This window comes from Heptranchias perlo, chromosome 28, assembly GCF_035084215.1.
Source record: "Heptranchias perlo isolate sHepPer1 chromosome 28, sHepPer1.hap1, whole genome shotgun sequence".
In the NCBI taxonomy this organism is placed as follows: domain Eukaryota; kingdom Metazoa; phylum Chordata; class Chondrichthyes; order Hexanchiformes; family Hexanchidae; genus Heptranchias; species Heptranchias perlo.
Window position 1 is genome coordinate 16,511,674 of NC_090352.1, and position 25,723 is coordinate 16,537,396.

At 45.2% G+C, this 25,723-nt stretch overlaps 1 protein-coding gene across 1 annotated transcript in view; it reads left to right on the plus strand.

Moving 5' to 3' along the window:
- Positions 1-25,723, plus strand: part of LOC137299254 (syntaxin-1A-like) — a 194,812-nt gene that overhangs the window by 21,321 nt on the left and 147,768 nt on the right. The window contains exon 3 of the mRNA XM_067967917.1: positions 18,084-18,183. Within this exon, the coding sequence (XP_067824018.1) occupies positions 18,084-18,183 (100 nt within the window). The remainder of the gene's footprint in view (positions 1-18,083; positions 18,184-25,723) is intronic.

A 25,723-nucleotide genomic window follows, 5' to 3' on the forward strand; every position in this document is an offset into this window, starting at 1 on the left:
TTTGCCTAGGTAGAGGAGTATTATTGCCAAATCCACATAGATGACAGAACCACTTAAAGTTGTTGATTTAAAGTTGCAAGAAGGAGGCAGAGTTAATCGGTTGTGATTGTTTGCCCCATCATTAAGTCCTACAAGGAACACCATCACAGCTTGATGTTGTCCTGAAGGGAATAAATAACTGCAAACTGATTTGTGAGAAAACAGCCTGATGCTTTGAGCATTAGTGTGATTGTATTTAATATGAAAGATATCTTCTGGATATTCCATTGTCTCAGAATGGGCTTCAATGTACAAAGGAGTTAGTATAACTGTTACCATCTATGTAGTATGTAGAGTGACTCTCCACTTACCAGGCAGTTGAATGAGTTGGGGATGTGGAAAACCCACTGTAAATGTCGGATTTCACATAGCAGCTTGCCACACACCTGTTTCCAAGTTACAGGGACTATTAAAGTGGTGATGTGGAGATGCCGGTGATGGACTGGGGTTGACAATTGTAAACAATTTTACAACACCAAGTTATAGTCCAGCAATTTTATTTTAAATTCACAAGCTTTCGGAGGCTTCCTCCTTCCTCAAGATTTCCACAACATTCACCTGAGGAAAGAGGAAGCCTCCGAAAGCTTGTGAATTTAAAATAAAATTGCTGGACTATAACTTGGTGTTGTAAAATTGTTTACAATTATTAAAGTGGTGCCTGCAGTGTTGGTGGTTGTGGCAAGGAGAGTTCCAGTGATTGGAACTGCGAGGTAGAGTGGCTGTAGTATGTAGTGCAGGTGAAGGTCATGGAGATTTTAGATGGCCTTGGCTCATCTGTAGAATGATAAATATTAAAAAGAATCAGAATGTTACATTACAGAAATAGACCATTTAGCCCATTATGTTTGTATTAGTGTTTTGCTCCACATCACTCACCTTGGCTGATCCCACTCTCCTCACTTTTCAAGTATCAAATTTCCTTTTAAAGAATTAATTGATGCTGCTTCAACAACAGTTTGCGGGAAACAATTCCACATTCTAACCGCCCTCTGTGTAAAGAATTTTTTTCTAACCTCCCCTTTTAATTTATTTTCTGATTATTTTAAATTTGTGCCCCTTCGTTACAGCCTCATTAACCAGTGGAAACAATTTACCTTAATCGTAACACTTAATAATCTTGAAAACCTCTATCAGATTACCTCTTAAACTTCTCCAGTGAAAAAAGCCCCAACTTCTCAAGTCTCTCTTCATAAATGTAACCCCTCATCCCTGGTAATATCCCAGTGAATCTATGCTGCATCTTTCCGTTACTTTTTAAAAAATCCTTCTTATAATGGGGTGCCCAAAAATCTGCACACTAGAATCATAGAATGATACAGCACGGAAGGAAGCCATTCGGCCCATCGTGCCTGTGCCGGCTCTTTCGTAGAACTATCCAATTAGTCTCATTTCCCTGCTCTTTCCCCATAGCCCTGTAAATTTTTCCCCTTCAAGTATTTATCCAATTGTCTTTTGAAAGTTACAATTGACTCTGCTTCCACCACCCTTTCAGGCAGCACATTCCAGATCACAACAACTTGCTGCGTAATTTTTTTTTCTCATGTCGCCTCTGGTTCTTTTTCCAATCACCTTAAATCTGTGTCCTCTGATTACCCACCCTTCTGCCATTGGAAACATTTTCTCCTTAATTACTCTATCAAAACCGTTCATGATTTTGAACACCTATAATCAAATCTCCTCTTTACCTTCTCTGCTCTAAGGAGAACAACCCCAGCTTCTCCAGTCTCTCCACATAACTGAAGTCCCTCATCCCTGGTACTATTCTAATAAATCTCTTCTGCACCCTCTCTTAAGGCCTTAACATCCTTCCTAAAGTGTGGTGCCCAGAATTGAACACAATACTCCAACTGCAGCCTAACTATAGTCTTGTACAAGTTCAACATTACCTGCTTGTTTTTGTACATGTGCCTCTAGATACAAAACCAAGGATTCTGTTAGCCTTTTTTTTAATGGCCTTATCTTCTTGTGCTGCCACCTTTAATAACCTGTGTATCTGAACACCATCGTCCTTTTGTTCCACACCATTTAAAATTTTATCAGTTAAAGTATATTTCCTTTCCTTCTAATCTCCCACATGTATTACTTCACATTTTTCTACATGTGTTCTGTGCTGTATTAACTTTGTTAAAAGTTCAGGTGGTATAATTTTGGCCATCCTCTCATGAATGGATGACAACTCATACTCTGCCTGGATTCTCCTCAGGTTGTATTCCTAGCTTTGTGTTTTAATTCAGTCCTTTCTCTTGGAGGTTTTTCTAACATTCTTAAATCATTTGTGGACCTGCACCCAACTGTTGTTTTGCTAAGGTTGCATTCAGTTGCCTCAACGAGTGAGAATTTGTTAGGTTGATCGATGTCCCAAAGACGGAAGCCCTCTTGAGCATTTCCTTTTGCATAGATGTTCCATATCTTTCACTGTAAACCTGGGCTTCCTCCTGCTTTAAGCTGTACTCACCATTTTCCATCAGCTTTATGGTGAGTTTTACTACACAAAGCCATACAGGAGGTCAAAGACCTAGTTTCTGGCCAATTCTGGCACTTAATTATGATTGTTAAGATCTTGTGGGTTGGATGATGTAACTAGCTGCTGGCAGTAAGCCAAGATATATCAGAAAGCAGCAATTAAGCTCGGCATTAACTGAACAGGCTTAGCAACCTGATCATTTTAATCATCATCCATTCTGGAATCTTGGAGTTAATGCATTTTAATGACCTCTGACCCTTTTCTGTAAGCCCACCATGAATTTGCTTTCAAGGAGCAGACTCACTTTAAGTATAACACTGCGCCTTTTATGCTTAGTCTGCTTTGATATCACAGCTACAGTGGAAATCGCATTCAGTTGGGATCACGTTGATATGGCTGCAATGAATGTTATCTTCCAGCAATTCCCATTCAGTGCTTTCAGAGATGTACATGCTTTGGATTGGACCGGATCAGCTCAGGAAAGAAGTTGACTGAACTTATAGGGCTCTATTTTAGCACCCGCTATCGGTTGCGTTTCCCGCGGGGGGGGGCTCCGAAAATCGGAGAATCCCGGCGCGGTACCGGAGCCCGCCCCGAACCCGCACACTTCCGGGTTCCCCGCTGACGCGCCAGCGTGTGCGCGCAGCCCCCGCTGGTGGGAATCCCGCAGGCAATTAAAGCCAGCGGGATGCCACTTGACAGTATTTATTTAGGTATTTCAGGTCATTAACTGACCTGATTAAGGGACTATGTGGGATTTTGGAACAAAATGGGACTGTTTCCCACACTGGGGGAAACACTCCCAGGTCGAATGGACGTGTTGCAGCTGTCAGCCTGTGGCAGCTGCAAAGGTCCATTTGACAGGTGTAGTGGGGGAGACCCTCACCCATTGCAGGAGGCCACTCCGTCACTTGGGACAAAGTTTGGCCTCCACCACCCGCCTCCTGACAGTCAAAGTCACCAACCTGCACACTTACCCCGGGGTCTGGAGACATGTACCTACCTTGCGGACCCCCTCAGATGTATATCTTGCGGATGGGGGCCGCCGTAGCTGCAGTCATGACCTCCTCGGAGGGCGAACAGCATCACCAGCCTTGCCATCCACGCCGTCCACCTCTGACACGTGGAGCTCCACAACAGAGTGCTGTGACACATCCACCTGTACAGCAGGAGGGAGGGCTACCGCAGAGAGAGATGCGTCGCAGAGGGCACTACCCTCACCACAGGGTCCATAGACCGAGGCTGAGCCACCTGGACCTCTCTGAGCAGCAGTGCACACGGAGGCTCAGAGTCACTCGACATGTAATCATGGACATCTGCAGCCTCTTTCATGCCGAGCTGCTCCTGGCTGGCCCGAGCACCATCTTCTTACCTGTCGCTGTCAAAGTCACCACTGCCCTCCACAACTTCTCCTCCGCATCCTTCCAGGGTGCAACCGGGGACATCGCCGATGTCTCTCAGTCGTCTGCGCAGAAGAGCCCTGCAAATACACCTACACCCACTCTGCAGTGACACAATGGGTGGCATCAGTGGTGGGTCCTCATAGTGATCCTCAGGAGCGGGCATTATTGCACAAACCAGACAGGATTGGCGAAGACATGGCAGTAGTGGTGCCAATATAATGTGTTATGTGAGTTGTTCTGAAATTCAATATAAGTAACACCCATGACAAACCCTCAAACACCCTTGTGCATCCCCTTCATGCTCACGACACGTTTGCAATATGCTGCCTACTGCACATATGTGATGCATGCCCTGTGGCTGCAGCACAGGTAGTGGCAGGTTGAGTGAGTGAGGCTGGCTGTGAAAGAGATGCATGAGAGGGTGAGTATGAGATAGAGCCATGAGATTGTATGAGGATTGGGTTGAGTGGTAGTGGCGGGATGAGTACTGGCGAGGTGAGCAAGTGCAGGTAAGATGAGGATGAGGTTTGAGTGGGTATGAGGGGTGATGTGACAGAGTAGTGTTGCCAGTGCCGAAGGAGATGTGGGGTGGGGGCAGTGCTGTGGCAGACGGAGTGTCGGGGAAAGACTACGTGTACTCACTTTGGCTGACCTACTGAGGTCATTGGAGCGCCTCCTGCACTGTATGCAGGTGGGCGATATGTTGGTGGCACTGGTGAACTCCTCTGCCACCTCGAGCCAGGCCTTCCTGGTGGCAGAGGCAGGCCGCTTCCTCCCGCCCACCGGGTGGAAGATCTCTGTCCTCCCCCTCCTCCTCACCCCATGTATTGATACCTGGAGTGAGGCATCATTAAACTGGGAGCAGCCTTCCCCCTGGGCTGCTCCATGCTGTAATTTTTGCTATTTGTTGCAGCATCTGTCAGTGGAGGACTGCCCCTTTAAATAGAGCGCCTCCAGCTGACAGATCTTACTGCGCATGCGCAGCCCGCCCGACGCGCAGATCAGCAGCGGGGAACCCGGAGGAGCAGGTAAGTGGATCCAATTAGTGGTTTGTCTGCTACGATCGCACAGGAAACTCACTAATTTCACCGGGCGCGTTACCCACGCGCCCGATAGCCCCCCCACCAAGAACCTGCAGCCCTGCTAACATCGGGCCCATAATGTCTGACTTGAATAGCTTCAAAAATGGCCCTGTCCCGCTAAAGTTCTGAGATTACATTTCAGCATGAAAGACTAAAATACTGCAAAACTATGCACAAAAGCACTTTGCTCTAATTAGAATGAAGTTTAATGAAGCTTGTCAGAAATATGAATGATATTGCAGCAAGGGCCTGTCTTGCAAAGGCATTGCTTAAAGATGAGAACTCCCTGTCCTTGGTAACATCATCTGCACTTGACAAAATATGATTCTGACATCTCAGTACAACATTTTTTTTTAAATGATACAGCACAGAAGCAAGCCTTTCAACCCATCGTGCCTGTGCTGGCTCTTTGAAAGAGCTAGCCAATTAGTCCCACACCCCTGCTCTTTCCCCATAGCCCTGTAAATTTTTCCCCTTCAGGTATTTATCCAATTCCCTTTTGAAAGTTTCTATTGAATCTGCTTTCACCACCCTTTCAGGCAGTGCATTCCAAATCATAATAATCTGCTGCGTAATTTTTTTAAATCATGTTGGCCCCTGGTTCTTTTGCCAATTACCTTAAATCTGTGTCCTCTGGTTACTAACCCTTCTGCCACTGGAAACTGTTTCCTATTTACTCTATCAAAACCCTTCATGATTTTGAACACCTCTATCAAATCTCCTCTTAACCTTCACTGCTCGAAGGAGAACAACCCCAGCTTCTCGACTCTCTCCATGTAACTGAAGTCCCTCTTCCCTGGCATCATTCTAGTGAATCTCTTCTGCATCCTCTCTGAGGCCTTGACATCCTTCCTAAAGTGTGGTGGCCAGAATTGAATGCAATACTTCAGCTGAGGCCTAACCAGTGTTTTATAAAGGTTTAGTATAACTTCCTTGCTTTTGTACTCTATGCCTTTATTAATAAAGCCAAAGATCCCATATGCTTTTTTAGCAGCCTTCTCAACTTGTTGTGCCACCTTCAAAGATTTGTGTACGTACACCCCCAGGTCTCTCTGGTCCTGCACCCCCTTTAAAATTGTATAATTTAGCTTATACTGCCTGTCCTCATTCTTCCTACCAAACATCACAATCTCCATCAAATTTCATCTGCCATGTGTCTGCCCATTTCACCAGTCTGTCTATGTCCTCCTCAAGTCCATTACCATCCTTCTCATTGTTTACTACATTTCCGATTTTCATGTCAGCTGCAAACTTTGAAATTATATCCTGAATACCCAAGTCCAGATCATTAATCTACATCAAAAAGAGCAGTGATCCTAATACTGACCTCTGGGGAACACCACTGTATGCCTCCCTCCAGTCTGGAAAAACAACCGGTCACCACTACCCTCTGTTTTCTGTCCCTTAGCCAATTTTGTATCCACACTGACACTGCCCCTTCAATCCCATGGGCTTCAATTTTGATAATATGTCTATTATGTGGTACTTTATCAAACGCCTTTTCAAAGTCCATATACATAACATCGACCCACTACTCTCATCAACCCTCTCCATTATTTCATCAAAGAACTCAATCAAGTTCGTCAAACATGATTTGCCTTCAACAAATCTGTGCTGGCTTTCATTTATTAAGCCGTACTTTTCCAAGTGCCAATTAATTTTGTCCCGGCTTATTGTCCCTAAATGTTTCCCCACCACTGACGTTAGACTGACTGGCTTTTAGTTGCTGGTTTTATCGCTCTCCCCTTTTTTAAACGGGGGTGTAACATTTGCAACCTTCCAGTCCTCTGGCACCACTACCATATCGAGTGAGGATTGGAAGATTGTGGCCAGAGCCTCCATAATTTCCACTGTTACTTCTGTCAGCAACCTAGGATGCATCCCATCCGGATTGGATGACTTTCCTACTTTGAGCACTGCCAACCTTTTAAGTACCTCCTCTTTATCTATTTTTATCCTATCCAATATCTCCACTAACACCTCCTTTACTGTGACATTGACAGCATCCTTTTCTTTAGTGAAGACAGACGCAAAATAATAATTTAGTACCTCTGCCTCAACAAGAAGATCTCCTTTTTGGTCCCTAATCGCCCTCATCCTTCCTCTGACTACCCTTACACTATTTATATGTTTAAGAACCTGAATTATGAACCTGACATTTATCATACACCTCCTTTTCCTGTTTCATTTTAATCTCAATATCTTTAGGACTCGATTTTTCTGGGAAATTGTGGCTGCATTGGGGGCAGGGGGGCTCTGAAAATCAGGGAAATCCCATTCTGGTTCGGAGCCCGGCTCCAACCCGTCGACTTCCAAGTTCCCCATGGATGCACCTGTGTGCGCGCAGGCGTCCTGAATCCGGAAGTCCCGCCGGCAATTAAAGCCGGTGGGATGATAGTTGAAGAGCCAAATGTACCTCATTGAGGTACTTAAGGCACTTTACTGGTGACATATTAGGTAGTTAGAACGATTTTTAACATACCTGGGCGGCTTTCCCACAGCTTCTGATTCAGGGCTGGATCAGGCAAAAAGAAACACATAAATTAATTAAAAAACAATTGCACGAAGTTAAAACACAAAATAAACCTACCTTTCCACCCTGCTCCAATGTCTGATATCTCCCTCCCCGATCTTCCTTTCTTTACCCCCCTGATGTCCCTCTGATGTGCCCGTCCCTCGGATCTCCTCCTCTTTCCCCCCCCCCCCCCCCCCTCGGATCTTCTCCTCCTCTCCCCCCCCCCCCCCCCCCCTCGGATCTTCTCCTCCTCTCCCCCCCCCCCCCCCCCCCCTCGGATCTTCTCCTCCTCTCCCCCCCCCCCCCCCCCCCCTCGGATCTTCTCCTCCTCTCCCCCCCCCCCCCCCCCCCCCTCGGATCTTCTCCTCCTCTCCCCCCCCCCCCTCGGATCTTCTCCTCCTCTCCCCCCCCCCCCCCCCTCGGATCTTCTCCTCCTCTCCCCCCCCCCCCCCCCCCCCCCCCTCGGATCTTCTCCTCCTCTCCCCCCCCCCCCCCCCCCCCCCCCCCTCGGATCTTCTCCTCCTCTCCCCCCCCCCCCCCCCTCGGATCTTCTCCTCCTCTCCCCCCCCCCCCCCCCCCCTCGGATCTTCTCCTCCTCTCCCCCCCCCCCCCTCGGATCTTTTCCTCCTCTCCCCCCCCCCCCCCCTCGGATCTTCTCCTCCTCTCCCCCCCCCCCCCCCCCTCGGATCTTCTCCTCCTCTCCCCCCCCCCCCCCCTCAGATCTTCTCCTCCTCTCCCCCCCCCCCCCCCTCGGATCTTCTCCTCCTCTTCCCCCCCCCCCCCCCCTCGGATCTTCTCCTCCTCTCCCCCCCCCCCCCCCTCGGATCTTCTCCTCCTCTCCCCCCCCCCCCCTCGGATCTTCTCCTCCTCTCCCCCCCCCCCCCCCCCCCCCCCCTCGGATCTTCTCCTCCTCTTCCCCCCCCCCCCCCTCGGATCTTCTTCTCCTCTCCCCTCCCCCTTCGGATCTTCTTCTCCTCTCTTCCCCCCCCCCCCCCCCCACCTCGGATCTTCTCCTCTTCTCCTCTCCCCCCTCCCCCCCCCCCCCCCCCCGGATCTTCTCCTCTCCCCCCTCCCCCCCCCCCCCTCGGATCTTCTCCTCTCCCCCCACCCCCCCCCCCTCGGATCTTCCACTTTCCCTCTCTCTCTTTCTCATTCCCCCCCCCCCCCGTGTTGCAGCTACTGACGGCAGCCAGCCTATCAATCAGGCTAGCTGCCGGACACAAATTCTGGAGAGGATGTTAATCACCATCAATTACGATGCGATCATGTCAGAAACAGTAAGGTTTGTTTATTCGGGTTTGCTCATGCACCTTCAACCACCGCCCCCCCCCCCCACCTGCTGCCAACCCGCCACCATTTCAAAATTGAGCCATTAGTCATCCAGGGAGCTCTAGTTTTGGATGCCCTTCCTTTCGTCCTCGTGGGAATGTGTCTAGTCTGTACCTGAACTATCTGCTCTTTCATATCTCCCATTGCATAATTTCTGTTTTGACTGCCAATCTTTGATTCCAATTTGACTTGCTGAAATTAGCCCTCCTCTAGTTAAGTATTTTCACATTTGAGTGTTCTTTGTCCTTTTCCATAACTAATCTAAATCTGATGATATTATGATCACTGTTCCCTAAATACTCCCCCAATGAAACATGCTCGACTTGCCCCACTTCATTCCCCAGATCAAGGCCCAGCACTGCATCCTTCCTTGTTGGACTGAAAACATACTGATCAAGAAAGTTCTCTTGTACACGTTTCCGGAATTTCTCCCCCTCTTTGCCCTTTACACTGTTACTATCCCAGTTTATATTAAGATTATTGAAGTCCCCCCTTATTACTTCTATAGTTCTTGCATCTTTCTGCAATTTGCCTGCAAATTTGCTCCTCTATGTCCTTCCTACTATTTGGTGGCCTATAGTATACACCCAATAGTATAATAGCTCCTCTATGTATAAAATTTGTGGTCGAGTCCAGCATAGCCTGCAGGACACAAACAAAAACCAAATGTAACACTAGTACAAATGTAAAACTCTGCACGTATCCTAACTCACACCAAGCCCCATTCATTCATCGTTCCCGTGCTCACTATCCGAAAATTGGCTCCCGGTCCAGCAATGCCTCGATTTTAAAATTTTAATTGTTGTGTTCAAATCCCTCCATGGCCTCGCCCTCCCTATCTCTGTAACCTCCTCTAGCTCTACAACCCACCAAGATCTCTGCACTCCTCCTCTCTACCTCTCCTCCTTTTAAGACTCTTCTTAAAACCTACCTCTTTGACCAAGCTGGCAAAAGGTGGGAAGTGGCATTCCACAAAGATCGGTGCTGGCACCACAATTATTCACAATTTAAATTATCGATTTGGACTCCGGAATCGGAAGTACAATTTCAAAATTTGAGGACCACATCAAACTGGGGGGGTATAGTTAATACTGCTAAAGAATGCAGCAAATTACAAGAGGACATTAATAAACTTGCAGATGGAGTGTGCAATTGACAAACGAATTTCAATATAGATAAGTGTGAGGTGGTGCATTTTGGTAGGAAGAATAAGGAGGCCAGATACTGCTTGGGTAATAAGAGTCTAAATGGAATAGAGGAGTAAAGGGATCAAGGGGTACAGATACACAAATCGCTAAGAGTATCAATGCAGGTTAATAAGGCCATAAAAAAAGCAAATCAGCCACTGGGGTTCATTGCTAGAAGGATTGAATTGAAAAGCAGAGAAGTTATGTTAAACTTGTATAGAACCTTGGTAGACCACACTTGGAGTATTGTGCACAGTTCTGGACTCCATATTTTGGAAAGGATATAGAGGCACTGGAGAAGGTGCAGAAAAGATTCACAAGGATGATACCAGAACTGAGAGGATATATTTATCAGGAAAGACTAAACAGGCTGGGGCTCTTTTCTCTAGAAAAGAGGAGGCTGAGGGGTTACCTGATAGAGATCTTTAGGTAATAAAAGGGTTTGATAGAGTAGACGTAGAGAAAATGTTTCCACTTGTAGGGGAGTCCAAAAGTAGAGATCATAAATATAAGATAGTCACTAATAAATCGAATACGGAATTCAGGAGAAACTTCTTTACCCAATGAGTGGTAAGAATGTGGAACTCGTTATCACAAGGAGTGGTTGAAGCAACTAGCATAGATGCATTTCAGGGGAAGCTGGATAAACACATGAGGGAGAAAGGAATGGAAGGAGATGCTGTTAGGGTTAGATGAAGAGAGGTGGGAGGAAGCTCGTGTGGAACATAAACAGTTGGGTCAAATGGCCTGTTTCTGTGCTATAGATTCAGTGTAACGCGATGTAACTCTTACAAGCTTTTGGTCACCTATCCTAATACCTCCTTATATGGCTCCGTGTCAAATTTTGTTTGATAACGCTCCTTGGAACGTTTTACTATGTTAAAGGGGCTATATAAATGCAAGTTGTTGTTGTGGTGCTCATTGTCAGCTAATGTTAAACGTAATCTTACTGTGGTCACTCGTCCCTCTTACTTCTACTTACTTGATTTGTAAGAACCAGGTATGAGTTACCCCAAGTATGATCTGTAGCACATTTGGTGTCAAAGCACTGGATCTGATTTTGTTGCCTCAATGATATTGGGTGGATTGAAGTGACCTGTAACTTTATTATTATCTGTACATAATATACTTACCTCATCATATATGTTATCATCATCCTGCACACTGTGGCTGCAGTGTGTACTCTCTGCAGGATGCACTGCAGCAACTCGTCAAGGTGGCCTCAGCAGCTCCTCCCAAAACCCCGACCTCTGCCACCTAGAAGGACAATGGCAGCTGGTGCATGGGAATACCATCACCTCCAAGTTCCCCTGCAAGTCACACACCACCCTGACCAGATATATATCGCCGTTCCTTCATGGTCACTGGATCAAAATCCTAAAACTCCCTACCTAACATCATTGTAGGAGTACCTTCACGACACGGACTGCAGTGGTTCAAGAAGAAGGCCCACCACCACCTTCTGAGGGAAACTAGGGATCGGCAATAAATGCTGGCCTTGCCAGCGACAGCCACATTCCAAGAAGGAATTTTTTTAAAATTCTGACTATGCCTAGGTGTTGTGTATAAGACCCCCCTATAATTAGCCCTGTCCTCCTGCTTGTTAAATTGAGCAGGACTATTTCTTTTTTTGGCCTTCCTCCAGGACAGCAAATCCATTTCCATGATTTGCAAATTCTCCTGAACATATAAAGCTGCTTCCCTCTCCCATTTTTTCTATTCTTGAACTCTCTATCTCCCTGAATAATGAATTGATTTCTATCTTCTGAAGTGAGCTATAAAAATAGTTAATTTTTAATTTCCTGCTATTACAAACACCTTGACCTCCAGAATCTTGTTCTGAATGCTTCTAGGATTCAGGTAAAGGCACTCATTTGTAGCTTATATTTTTCTTAGATTGTTTTTTTTATGTTTGTTTACTTTCTGCATTCTGTTTTCTCTCCCACCTCTTGATCAGCCTTCAAACTGCTCATCAATAATTAAAGTCTGATCCCCTCTCACCCATCTCTAATTTAAAGGAATCTCAGTTCCTTCCTTTATATTAATAGCTCCTGTTTATGATCTGGCTGTTTAGGTGTGGTCCATCTTACCTGATTTATTTTTTAGAAAACAAGTCCTAGTTATTTATAAAATTGCACCAAGTGGCCATTGATTTACCCACAATTCTGTCTGGCAGCTCTCTGCCTTTACTGAAGAGCAGCAATATCCCAGAAAATGCTGATTTGTAGCATTTCATTTGTCTTCACTTTCCAAGAATCTGTCTAAACCTACTTTTAAGCTCCTCTGCTTCCCTTTGATATAAATTCACATTGCTCACCATTGGCTCCTCTCTTGGAGCCCATTCTCTCCTCAATATCTGCAACCTTAGCCCCCAACAGACAAAACTTCACTTGTTGACTTTTTACTTTTACAACAACAGGAACCGTCCACCATTCGCAACATTGAATCTCTAAATATTAGAATCTCCTCACCACAGCTTTTTTCCTTGGACTAAACTTCTCTCACTGGTCCAGGGCTGTTGTGTTTGAACACACCATTAATAAAACCAGTAGCTGGAGCTTTAAGTAGATCTCTGCTTCCTTTCCCTTTCCTCTTTATCCTTGTCGCTGTTTACCAAGATATAATGAGGCACATCAGAGTAGAGCCAAAATATTAAAGGGATGCTGATGTGTTTTTACATTTCACATTGCAAATGGTACAAAGTTTATTAAACACTTGTTTGGTGTGCTTAATTAATCGCTTCAGCTCTTCAGGGAGGACATTCCATTGGGAACAGGCACACTATCTGGGCTTCCAAACTATCAGACAGAGGTTCTGGAGATTCTGAACTATCTCTGTCTTCTGGGGGCCATGCGATATACGAATGTTCCCTCCACCTCTACCAATTCAGAGTGCAGGACATACTCAAGGGTGAGACTGGAAGTTAAAATTTCGTCTTTGCGACTGGTAACAATCTGATGTGTCTGGGAAGATGAATGCAGGAAACTTACTGAAATCATTAGGCTGTTCTCCAACACTTGAGTCCTTCGGTGTTTCAGAAATTTTAGATGAGCATGTGTACATTTGGACAGGTTTCCTGACAGTAGATGACTCCATTTTGCTTTCATGTCCTGCATTCCTTCGTGTGGTGTCTGTGTGTGATGTGTATGTGGTGGGTGTGCGTATGTGCACGCGTGTTCCTTCATGTTTTATACTTGCGGTCTCCATAGGTGACCAGCAACATTTCTGGAAGAACACCAGCACTAACCCACTTTGGATTAGTGTTTTTTAAAAATAAACTATTGTATTATGTAGATATATATGGACATATAGATGGCAGATCATCATTAGTAAATTTTGGGAATTGGCACATGTCCTTTAGTAAAACCAGTGAAGATACAGTTCATGTGCTTTGTGTGTAAACCACCCCAATGACATGTCTGTGGAACAGTGGTAACAGAATATTGATTGTAAGAGAGGTTGTGACTGTGTAGAGCAGAGACGGTTAATGTTTACACACATTGATCCATGACCGAATCAAAGACACAAATCTATGATCTTGCAAAACTCAGCCTGTTAGGAATCTGATGGAACTCGCTCTGAACTGCACACAGGTTTAAAGGGTTCGATACCTGTGCACTAGTTATTATGTTATGTCCATACATGTCAACCTATAAGAGTAGCAAAAGGTGACACAACCCCCAAAAAACTGACACTCAAAAATATCCTTGAATATAAGCCCAATGCTGTAAAGGTGAGGAGTTGCAGTGACACTGCAGTGGGACATGGCCAGTTAATAACTTAAGTTGTGAGCATACTTAACATTTAATCACTTTTATTGTAGGAGAACAATCCTAAAGTAGACAAAAGCACATTTTGCAGCAATGACTGAAGAGGGATGTGAGTATTGAAGGTCACAAAGGGATCTCACGCATGTATGTGTAAACAAACTGAAAACGGCCAAATTACAGAACATAAATGAACACTGACTTTCGCACAAACAAGACAACCATCTGCACCACACGCCATAGCAGTACGCTGCAATAAAATCCTAAATATGGGGTTGTTAATGTAATTTAGTTATATTAAGTAAAGCCCAGGACCATCTCTACCCGACTGTATTTCCAAACCCTGGTAACTCGACCTTTGCAGTCCATAGATTCACACCACAAAACATTCTCCCAGCCTTGAAGAAAATGAACTTCACATAAGGCAACATAGCCTAGAAAGTTTTTTTGTGGAAAATTAAAAGTTTTAAAAGCTACATTTTAGTGGCTTAATTGTTATATATACAAACTAAACTCTTAAAAACAACTGTAACTGTAACTCCAGGAAAACATCAGCTCCTCTTGAAACTTTTCTGCCCCACATTTATGCACAACCAATAGTAGGAGCAAAACTTAGTTCTATTAGCCTTCAATTCTTCTACCAACTGCTCTCATTAGTTCTTACAGACTCCAGTTATGCTTTTTCACTGATCTGAGACAACCTCCATATTTTCTTATGAAACTTGGAAGCTGTCACAAGGGTTAAGCTGATGGTTGACATGTATGGACAATCTTGATTCAGAGCCAGTGCAACAAGAAAATAACAAAACCTGCAATATAGAAAGTCAACAAGAAATTTATTCAGGGTTAAAGGAAATATAGTACCTTTGCTCAGTGATTAAATAATATTGCTCAAATACCAGCCTGACTGCAAACAAAATAATCTAATCAGTGTACTGTCAGGTCAGTATACTATACTGAACTGCCGTAGGTCAGTGAACTGCCCTAGACTAATGAGATACTGTGTATTATACTGAACTGCACTAGATCAGTATGATATTGTGTATGTGTGTTATACTGAACTGCACTAGATCAGTGTGGTACTGTGTATTATACTGAACTGCGCTAGATCAGTATGATATTGTGTATGTGTGTTATACTGAACTGCGCTAGATCAGTGTGGTACTGTGTATTATACTGAACTGCCCTCAATGGTATAGTATGTATTATAATAAGCTGAACTAGATCAGCATAATATCATATTCAGCTGTCCTAGGTCAATGTGATACTGGATATTGTATTGAGCTGTCCTAGATCAGTGTGATACTGGGTATAGTATTGAGCTGTCCTAGGTCACTGTGATACTGGGTATAGTATTGAGCTGTCCTAGGTCACTGTGATACTGGATATTGTATTGAGCTGTCCTAGGTCACTGTGATACTGGATGTAGTATTGAGCTGTCCTAGGTCACTGTGATACTGGGTATAGTATTGAGCTGTCCTAGGTCACTGTGATACTGGGTATAGTATTGAGCTGTCCGAGGTCACTGTGATACTGGGTATAGTATTGAGCTGTCCTAGGTCAGTGTGATACTGGGTATAGTATTGAGCTGTCCTAGGTCAGTGTGATACTGGGTATAGTATTGAGCTGTCCTAGGACACTGATACTGGGTATAGTATTGAGCTGTCTTAGGTTAGTGTGATATGTTTGGATAAGGGAGATAGATGTCAGAAAACAGAGATATGGGAAGCACCAACTCTCCGAGTTATGTCAGTGGCAACACGAGTGGTTTATTTCCTTAAGTGTCAGCTTGCCTCAGTTGGTAACACACTCCCCTCTACACCCGCATGTTGTCTAGGCTGTGCTTTAGTGCAATACTGAGGCAGTCCTCCATTGTCAGAGTTGCTGACTTTCAGATGAGATCTTAAACCAAGGCTCTGTCTCTATTCAAGTGTGCATAATGGATTCCTTGGCACTATTTGACGAAGAGCAGAATGTTCTCCTGGTGTCCTGGCCAATATTCCTCCCTCAACCAAACACCACCAAAAATAGATTATCTAGTCATTCATTCATTTGCTGTTTGTGGGACCTTGTTATGCACAAATTGGCTGCCACATTTGCCGATATTGACTGCACTTCTAAAATAATCCATTGGTTATTAAGTGTTTTGCCTCATCCTGCAGACAAGTAAGGTATAAATGCAAGCTCTTTCTGTTTTCTTTCATTTCCATAAATCAGGGCCCTTGGTTTTCTATTGTACGATAGTCAGAAACAATAAAACTTGACTATTCAAAGCGATGGATTGGAAATGATTTTACAATTGTGTTTTTGGGTAACTTTTATATTGAAAGGTTGGGTGAGCTCATGTACCACGTCACCAAGTTCATGTTGTGACTGATAGCACATTTGTATGTGTTCTACCTGTAGTCAATTTGACTTTCTTCAATCGTTCGAGACTGACACCATAATGGTTAATAGCCATTTGTCTTTATTTAGGACAAGCAAGAATCGATACCTTACAGTATTTAAGCAGTAGTTTACAAAGCAAAATTGAGAATTATATTACCCCGTTTTCCTTTGGGTAGAAACCTCGTTCCCCATTCCTTCATGCACATACTCTCGTCGTCATTTACCTGCTTGGTGGTACTCTTTTTTTTGTCCTCTACACTTAGCAAAGGTTCACACTCCCCAGTTATACCCAAAAAACGGAACTGTGGCAAAATACATTCAATCAGGTATTTTCCAAAATACTCCCTTTAATTTACCCAATCATATAGACAACACGTACTGGTCCAGAAGAGGCAGTGCCTTGTGGCCCCCCCTTATCTCTCCTTATCCTTAGCACAATATTCCTCAATCTCTGCAGTTGATAAATCACCCTATAGGCCTTGGAGGTGACAGGAGTACTGGCTAGCTTCAGCATTCCAGTATGTCTGAAGGAGTGAGGGTGCTGTTATGTTCCTCCCTTAGTTTGGAATAACAAGATTCTCATGGCTGTTAGTGCCTGCAGCTCCAGTAAGTTATTTTAAAACCAGTCTATGTCATAGTACAGTAGTTTCAGCTAAAGCCTTGACTGATTAACCCTTTTGAGCCTGGTTCCCATAAGTACCTTAACTTCTATTTCCTTCCCCGCTACCCCGCCTAACCAAAAGTGCTGACTCTTGCTGGTACATTTCCATAGGGACACTTGTGGGAATTCACTAAAGTGACCTTTCTTCATGTGCGGGCATGATTGCTGAGCCCGATCCTGTCCCCACCTGATGTCCATATGCACACTTTCCAGCAGGTGTCACTGGATAATGATAGAGGAGGGAGTGGGTTGGGGGGAGCCCTGGTTGATTTTTTTTCCCCCCTTCCCCAGTGTTCCTTTTCCCAAGACTGATTCCCTTATCTTGAGGAGAACAAGATCCAAACAAGAATTGAATAAAAAAGTAGAATGTCTTGAGTTGGCAAAGGATGCCAAGTTATCTGGAAAACAGGACGTTAGACGACAAGGATTAAATTCAGAGTGTTCAGAAAGACTTAACAACTGGGCTGATAAATCAATGCTTGAATATTGAGAAATGTACATTTATATGTTTTGGAACTAAAATGGGAAATATAACAGTAAAAGTTATATGCGAAGAATCTAGTAAAAGTCATAATTGAAGTCATAGTTACAGTGAGCACAACAATCGCAAAAGCATTTAGCATGTGTAAGCAGATGTGAAGAGTATAAATCTATGGGAACATTAGTGATATTCCACCAAGAATCACAGAGTACTCGGGCAGTGTTATTTAACTGTGTGGATTATACTTCGGAAAATATATCAAAGTGGTGGAAAGGATTCAGAAAAGGACAGCAGAGATCGTTGCACTGTGTGTAGAGTTTGAAGAGGTAACTCAAATCTGGTTGGATATGAGAACGTAAAGGAAGTGCTTTGATCCATGTTTTTAAAATAATAAAGGCAATAGTGAGGTGGAATCAAAGAATCAGAGTGGATTGTTATAGGTTTGGGTTGGAAAAGATGAGAAATAGACTGTGTTCTAAAAGAGGAGCAGGAGGGGGAGCTGCATGGGTGAAACAACCTATCCCATTCAGGTTTTATGAGCATGTCTCACAGCTTGGGATCCTACATTTGGTGCTACGGCTTTGAGTAATTGATGACACTGCATAGTCGCTGGCAGGGTCTGCATGCTTTACCATAGTGTCCCTGCTTTACTGCATTGCGTAACGGGTAATGTTCTAAATACAGTTCTGATTTCTCTTTTGCTCTGGTCTCAAGTGAGTTGTGAAGGGAATGTTTCTCTAAATGCTTTGCTCTCCTATAACTATCAGGTTGAAGAAATCCGAGGATTCATAGACAAGATCTCTGAGAACGTGGAGGAGGTTAAACGGAAACACAGTGCAATCCTCGCTGCACCAAACCCGGATGAAAGTAAGAATTTGATTTTTCAGAGTTTCTGAGCGAGTCACCTGGGGGCGGTCTCGCTGGGTCTCTGGGGGCGGTCTCGCTGGATCTCTGAGAGCTGAGTAGCTGGTGATATTTGTGCTGTTAACCTACACTGTAGACTCTGATATCCAGGGAAGCAAACGTCAGTTTGCAGCCCAAATATATTCACTGTCTAGAAATACTAAGTAAATGGTGCTGAAACTTGTCAAAGATTTACAATTGTTGTTAGTGCAATAAAATAGTTTTCAGGACAATGCTAATATGGGACATCAGCAAAAATTAATATTAGTGAAACTGTCGCTGTTTGTTCAGCAGGGTAAGGGTTATTCTGTAAAATTCTGTACTTAGCGATCAGACCATTCAGTGGTCTACAATTCCTTATATAATCCATGCAATGTCCCGAAAAGATGCCAGTGTGAGTAGTGTTTTCCCTGCCAAAAAATATGTTGAAATGGTTACATTGTATTCAAACCGGGTAAATTTGAAATCTAGAAGTTTTGTGTGCCACCGTGAAACAGATTTGAGGGGAGGATTTTCTGACTCTAAGTGTGTCGTTATGTTATCATATCACCAATCACATCTGCCTTAATATTTTTTTGCTTCTTCCAGTTTTTGAAAAAAAATTTGCTAATTTCCTCCACAGGAGCTGAGGTGTCGGCCTGGTGACTGGTTCCCAGCCCTCTGAGCACCCGAAGCCATGAGGTGGAGCTCAGCCTCCATTCACTCTGTCCACCACCACCCCCTTCTCCCCCCTCCCCAGTTAAATAGTAGAAACTTGGCAGCAAGAGGATGGTTACCACACCTCTCTGAGGCTGCATGTTGGCACCCATGCCATCTTACTGCCCCAACTAAATTTGGTACGTTGTCTCAATGCTAACTAGCAGTCCCCAGTGTGGCAGACCTGCCATCTGTCGCAGCTGGCTTTCCATGCTGGCTGTTCTTGGATTTGGGGCTCTGACAGGCCATTTGCCTTAGTCTACTTTTTTAACATAATTCAAAATTGGACAGGCCAAGGGGCACGGCTCAAAATGATTGACAGTAGTGGCAGACAAAAAATAAACTGGAGCAGTCAATAGACATTTTGTAGGAAATTTAAAAATATCCAATCTCGCTACTTGTCCTCATTAAACATATATGTTTCACACTGACATTCATGGCTTCGGGGACAGATTCCACATGTCAGTGTTTGCTGACACAAGTCAGCACAAGCAGGTTCCCCCTCCACCCAAGTCCAGCAGCCAATGTACTGGACAAGTCCCTTTTCTCCTCTTTGCACTGCTCGCAGCGCTAAAGGGTCCGAGTCCTGTGCACTGTAAATAGGAATTCTTGCGATAATGGGAGTCCTGACCTTCAGTATACAGAGGCAGCAACCCTGGCCACTGGCACCAGGAGATAGCAAAAAGAGAAGTGGGACCTATCCAGTGTATTAACACCAGACTCGGGTAGGAGCAGGTGGAAGGAAATGGATGCCAAGGGGAGGAGCGAGAGACAGAATGCATGGAGGAGAAATGAGAGGGCAGAGGGCATGACAAAGGGGAATGGATGGGGCGAGTGGACGACTGCGAAAGGGAGGGGGGAGTGGACGGCAGCGAAAGGGAGGGGGGAGTGGACGGCAGCAAAAGGGAGGGGGGAGTGGACGGCAGCGAAAGGGAGGGGGGAGTGGACGGCAGCGAAAGGGAGGGGGGAGTGGACGGCAGCGAAAGGGAGGGGGGAGTGGACGGCAGCGAAAGGGAGGGGGGAGTGGACGGCAGCGAAAGGGAGGGGGGAGTGGACGGCAGCGAAAGGGAGGGGGGAGTGGACGGCAGCGAAAGGGAGGGGGGAGTGGACGGCAGCGAAAGGGAGGGGGGAGTGGACGGCAGCGAAAGGGAGGGGGGAGTGGACGGCAGCGAAAGGGAGGGGGGAGTGGACGGCAGCGAAAGGGAGGGGGGAGTGGATGGCAGCGAAGAGGGCAGAAGCTGGGAGCATTGCTTTGATTAGAAGAAGGGAGCCACGATTTGGGGTGGGGGAGGAAGGAGTGCGCCAGTATGGGCTGCTGAATGAGGGGAAGTGAAAGAAGAGCACCAGCTTAATTGGGTTGGAGGGGGAGGAGTTCCAGTACAAACTGGGAAGGTTAGAGAAAGGACTGCCTCAATGAAAGGGTTGGATGAAGTGCAGTATCTCTAGAGGGGGTAGAGTGCCTTTGTAATGTGGGGGGACTGTTTGGCAGTCTGGTTAGTTTGTTGAAAATCCAAAAGTCCTTTTATTGTCTTAACAATCTATTAATTGTAAAATATAAAAGTGCTTAAAACTAACCAGAGGACATAATTTTAATGTAAATATTCAAAATTTCCCAGGGGCGCATGCCCCAAAACCATCCTAGAAATGTACGAACAATTTTATGCCTTGGATTTCCACTTCCAGTTTTCATGTATTTATGTTTTTGCTCCAGTACAAAAGAAATAATATTGTGTGTATCTGCAACTTCAGATACAAAACCTGTGTAATTACTTGATTTCACATGCCATGCCTGGCCATGAGTTGTCAGTTTTTTGGGGGCTTGTTGGTCAGCTTTAGTCAGTTTCCTCGGTCGTCCTGTATAATCTGGACAGGGCATCATCGGTAGTGCTTTAAATTTAAAAGCATCGTGTAAAGATCAATGTCTGAGAAAATGTTCCTAGAAAGAAATGACTCCGTTAGCTGTGTCTCTGGTTATCTGTTAGAAACCATTAAATAGAACAGAAAAGCAGAGTGTGGCAGAGGAGCAGTTATAGTAAAGTAGTAAATGCCGGGCCTGACTCACCCAAGGTGCAGGCTCTACCCAACTGCATGCGCTGAGACTGGAATGTGGGAAGGGTTGCCAACACTCCAGGATTGGCCTGGAGTCTCCAGGAATTGAAGATTAATTTCCCAGGACACTGCTGGGAGCAACCAGCAGAAAAATCACAGGGGAAGTTACAAAAAAAATTCTTTCAACACTTTTGTTTGTTATAAAAATGTTGGAGTTGGGAAAGAAAAGGCTGTTTGACAGACAGTCAAGAATCATCCATTCGGCTAATGAAGAGTCTTTTTGTTTTCCAATTGGTGTGGGTATGGACATGTTGGCCGACCAATGGGAGGAAGCGTGGGGTCAGGGCAGTTAGAGGGTGGAGCTCATGATGAAACCTTCAGGAATACAGCCAGCCAGAGTTGGCAACCGTAAATGTGAGGTCACTGGACGTGTAGGCTGAAAATCTTTCTTGTCTGTGGCGGCTCACAGCAGCAGCCTGTGCTCCTCAATCTCTACTCACCCCCTCTGTCACGTGCCTGTTGATTCACCCAGATTGACTGAATGGCTGTTCATGTCTGGCTTGGACAGTTGCTCCAACCTGGCGCTGAAACATTGTATGCCTGAAAAACCAGACCAAAACTGGTCACAACTACAAAAGGAGGACTTTTTGCTGCTTGGTCTACATTTTGGGGAAAAAAAAGCCATCTTCAAAAAAATATATACACACACATTGTCTAGCTGAAAACTGGATACCTGGCAGCCCAAGTAAAGTCAGCACTCGTGAAGTTTGCTGCAGTGATGTTGCATCAGGCATAAAAACCTTTTAAGTTCTGTTTACAGTTGGTGAGATATCATTATCACTGGCACAAATATTTCTAGGGTGGGAAGGATCAAGAAGATGTGCTATAATCACCACCTGCTGATTTACTGCAGTTGCTGTGAGAGAGCTGAAAAAGATGTGGTGTTCAGCTATAAGAACAAAGCAGGGCAGCTGCTGCAGTCCTAGTTCTCCTGCAGTGAGAGAGCACAGACTGCACACAAGGGGAGAATGGTTAACAACACGTACGAGGACCGGACTACTGGTGTGAATGGAGAATGCGGCATGAGAGTGGGGGATGGGCGGCCAGCCGCCTTGCTTCATTCATATTTTCTGCACAGAAAATATGTGCACTGTGTTCAGTGATTTGAAGCCTGTAGACTGCAACAGCAGCCTATCCTCTGCAATGTCCAGTTGATGAGGTGCCTATGAGCTCGGGCTGTTGGAGTATTTCTGACTGCAATAATATTGTAATCTGTAATTAATGCCTTTTGATTGTTTTCTTGATGTCAATCACAGTACCCATCTGCAGTTCCCCGCTGCAGTGATGTAGATTCCTGAAAATCGGAGCATCATTTGCCAAGAAATGTTTGGCTCCATCGAGATTTCGTACACAAAGCAAAGTGTAGTTTGGAGACCACGGGTGTGGTTTACAGAGCAGTGACTGAATGAGGACAGCTCTAGGCTTGTGCACTATTACAAATGCATGGAAAGTGCAGGGAGAGGAAAATTCGCTCCCCACACTTGCCCACCACACTTTGTTCAGACATGTCGTATGGCAGCTGGTGTGCAGCCATCACTGATGTCATGAAGCAGAAGTGCTGGCAGTAGATGCACTGTTGTTGGCTCAGGTTTTATGTGACAGGAAATATCAAAACTGATCATGAAATGTGGCATTGCAGCTCGCGATTACTGTTTCTGCGTAACACATGAGAGAGAGAGAGAGAGAGGGTTTAAAAACAAATGATTTGTTCTCTGGATGTAAGCAACACTGGCAAAGTCACTTATTTTATTGCCTATTCCGAACTGCCCTACCGAGGAACTGGTGGTCCTACCTGCTTGAACTACTGCGGTTCTAGTGCTGATGGTGCTCCCAAGACAGTGTTAGGTAGGAGATTCCAGAATTTTGTCCCATTGCCGATGATGAAACAGCCTCATAAATCCCAGTCAAGATGGTGTGTGATTTATTGGACACAAGTTGCAGGTGATAGTATTCCCAAAATCTTGCTGCTCTTGTCCTTTTCTGTGTTAGAGATCACAGGGCTGGGAAGTGCTGCCAAAATAAGCTTGGTTAGTTGCAGCAGTTCATCCTATAGATAGTACACACTGCAGCTATAGTTTGATGGTGATGGAGGGGTGGATATTGAAATCAGTGGCAGGGGTGAGCTTCTCCAGTGCTATTGCAGCTGTACCCATCCAGGTGAGTGTTCCATCACATTCCTGACTTGAGTCTTGTAGATGGTGGAGAGGCTTTGAGAGGTCATGAGTTGCGCCATTTGTCACGGAGTACCCAGCCTCTGCCCTATTCTTGTAGCAACATTGTTGATATGACAGGTCCAGTTAAGCTTATGGTCAGTGGTGTTGATGGTGGGGAATTTGGTGATGGCACTGCCATTGAAGGTCAGGGGAAGGTGTTTGAGGAGTATTTTCTTGTTTGACAAGGTCAACACCTGGTACTTATCTGGTGTGAATGTTATCTACCACTTGTCAGCCCAAGCCTGGATGTTGCCCAAGTCCTTGACCCCCATTAACCTCAGTTTTGCTAGAGCTCTTTGGTGTCATAATTGATCAAATGTTGCCTTGATGTCTCGAGCAGCTAGTCTTTCCTCTTCCCTGGTATTCAGCTTTTGCACCCAAGTCTGGATCAAGGCTGTGATGAGCTCTGGAGCCAAGTGGTTCTGGTGAAACCTAAGCTGAGCATCAGCGAGCGGGTTAACGGTGAGCACTGTTGCTGATGATTGGGAGGAAGTTGATAGGGCTGTAAATTGGCTGGATTTTAATTGTCTTCCTTTTTGTGGACAGGACATGCCTGGGTAATTTTCCATATTGGCAGATGCCAATGTCATAACTGCACTAGGATGGCTTGGCTCGTTGGAGGGGAGCTACTGCACTACAACCAGGAAGTTGTCGGGCCATATAGTCTTCTCTGTCGTGTACTCAGCCACTTCGTAATGTCTGGAGTGAACTAAATTGGCTGGGTGACTGGCATATATGATGGTGGGAGCCAAATGGAATTTTCCACTAGTAATTTTAGCTGAAGACATTGGCAAACATTAGTCTTGTCTCTTGCACTCACGTTGGAACTCGACCTGACTTGAGGACAGAGGTGCTCATGAAACCTCCCCCTCCTCCTGTTAGTTGCCTGATTTACTAACAGTCTAATGGCTTCAGGACAAACAAGGTAAAGGAAACCTCCTACTGATCACCACCTGCCATCTTCCTTGAATACCACTTGAAGGAAAGTAAGGGCACAGACCATCAACTACAAAGACCGGCTCAATAATATCAACACTGACCAAACTAGCAGGCTGGGCTTGCATCAGATGGTGAAGGAACCAACATAAGGGAGTCACCTACTTGACCTTGTCCTCACCAAGTTAACTGTTGTGGACAAATTTGCCCAGACATGGCAGGGCTGCAAAGCTTTGCTCTGATCTGTTGGTTGTGGGACTGTTTATCTCTGTTAGAGGATGCTGCTTTTTGTGTTTAGCGTGCAGGTAGCCCAGTATTGTAGTTTCACTAGGTTAGTGCCTCAGTATAAGGAATGCCTGCTGCTGCTCCTGAAAAGTCCTCCTACACCATCAAACCAGGGTTGGTCTCCCAGCCAGCTTGCTGGTGATGGAGGAATGTGGGTTGTACCAGGCCATGAGATTGCAGATTGTGGTGGTATGCAATTCGGCTGCTGTCAGTGATTTTTAGGCTGCTAGATCTGTCCTTAGTCTAACTCACTTAGCACAGTGGTAATGCCACACTACAGGATGGAGGGTATCCTCATTGTGAAGATGAGAGAGTGTCGTCACAAGAACCGTGCAGTGTTCACTCCTAACAAAGCTATCGTGGGCACATGTGTCCACAACAGTTAACTTGGTGAGGACAAGGTCAAGTAGGTGACTCCCTTATGTTGGTTCCTTCACCATCTGATGCAAGCCCAGCCTGCTAGTTTGGTCAGTGTTGATATTATTGAGCCGGTCTTTGTAGTTGATAGTCTGTGCCCTTACTTTCCTCCAAGTGGTGTCCAAGGAAGATGGCAGGTGGTGATCAGTAGGAGGTTTCCTTTACCTTGTTTGTCCTGAAGCCATTAGACTTCATGGGAGTCCAGAGTTAATGATGAGATCTCCCAGTGTCAAGCCCACTGAACTCCATACCATTGTGGCCTCCTCTGGTGGATCTTGCTGGTGGGAGATACCCAGGGATGGTAATGGAGGAGCCTGGGATATTGACTGATGGATATAATTCTGTGAGTACGATTGCTTGACTCGACTATGGGTCAGCTCCCCCAATATGGACCCCAGTCTGCAGATAGGAAGACGTTTCAGAGTCAATTGGCCTGGGATTGCTAGGCCTGTCCTGACATGATGCCTACATTTCTCTTATGATTGTGCTCTACTGGGGCTCTTTTCTCTAGAAAAGAGAAGACTGAGGGATGATCTGATATGAAGGGTTTTGATGGGGTAGACATAGATGTTTCCACTTGTGGGGGAGTCAAAAACTAGGGGCATAGATATAAGATAGTCAGTAATAAATCCAATAACGAATTCATGAGAAACTTCTTTACCCAGAGTGGTTAGAATGTGGAACTTGCTACCGCATGGAACAGTTGAGGCGAATAGCACTGAAGCATTTAAGGGGAATCTCGAAGTACATGAGGGAGAAAGGAATAGAAGGATATGCTGATGGGGTTAGATGGAGCATAAACCAGTTGGGCCGAATGGCCTGTTTCTGTGCTATAAATTCTATGTAAT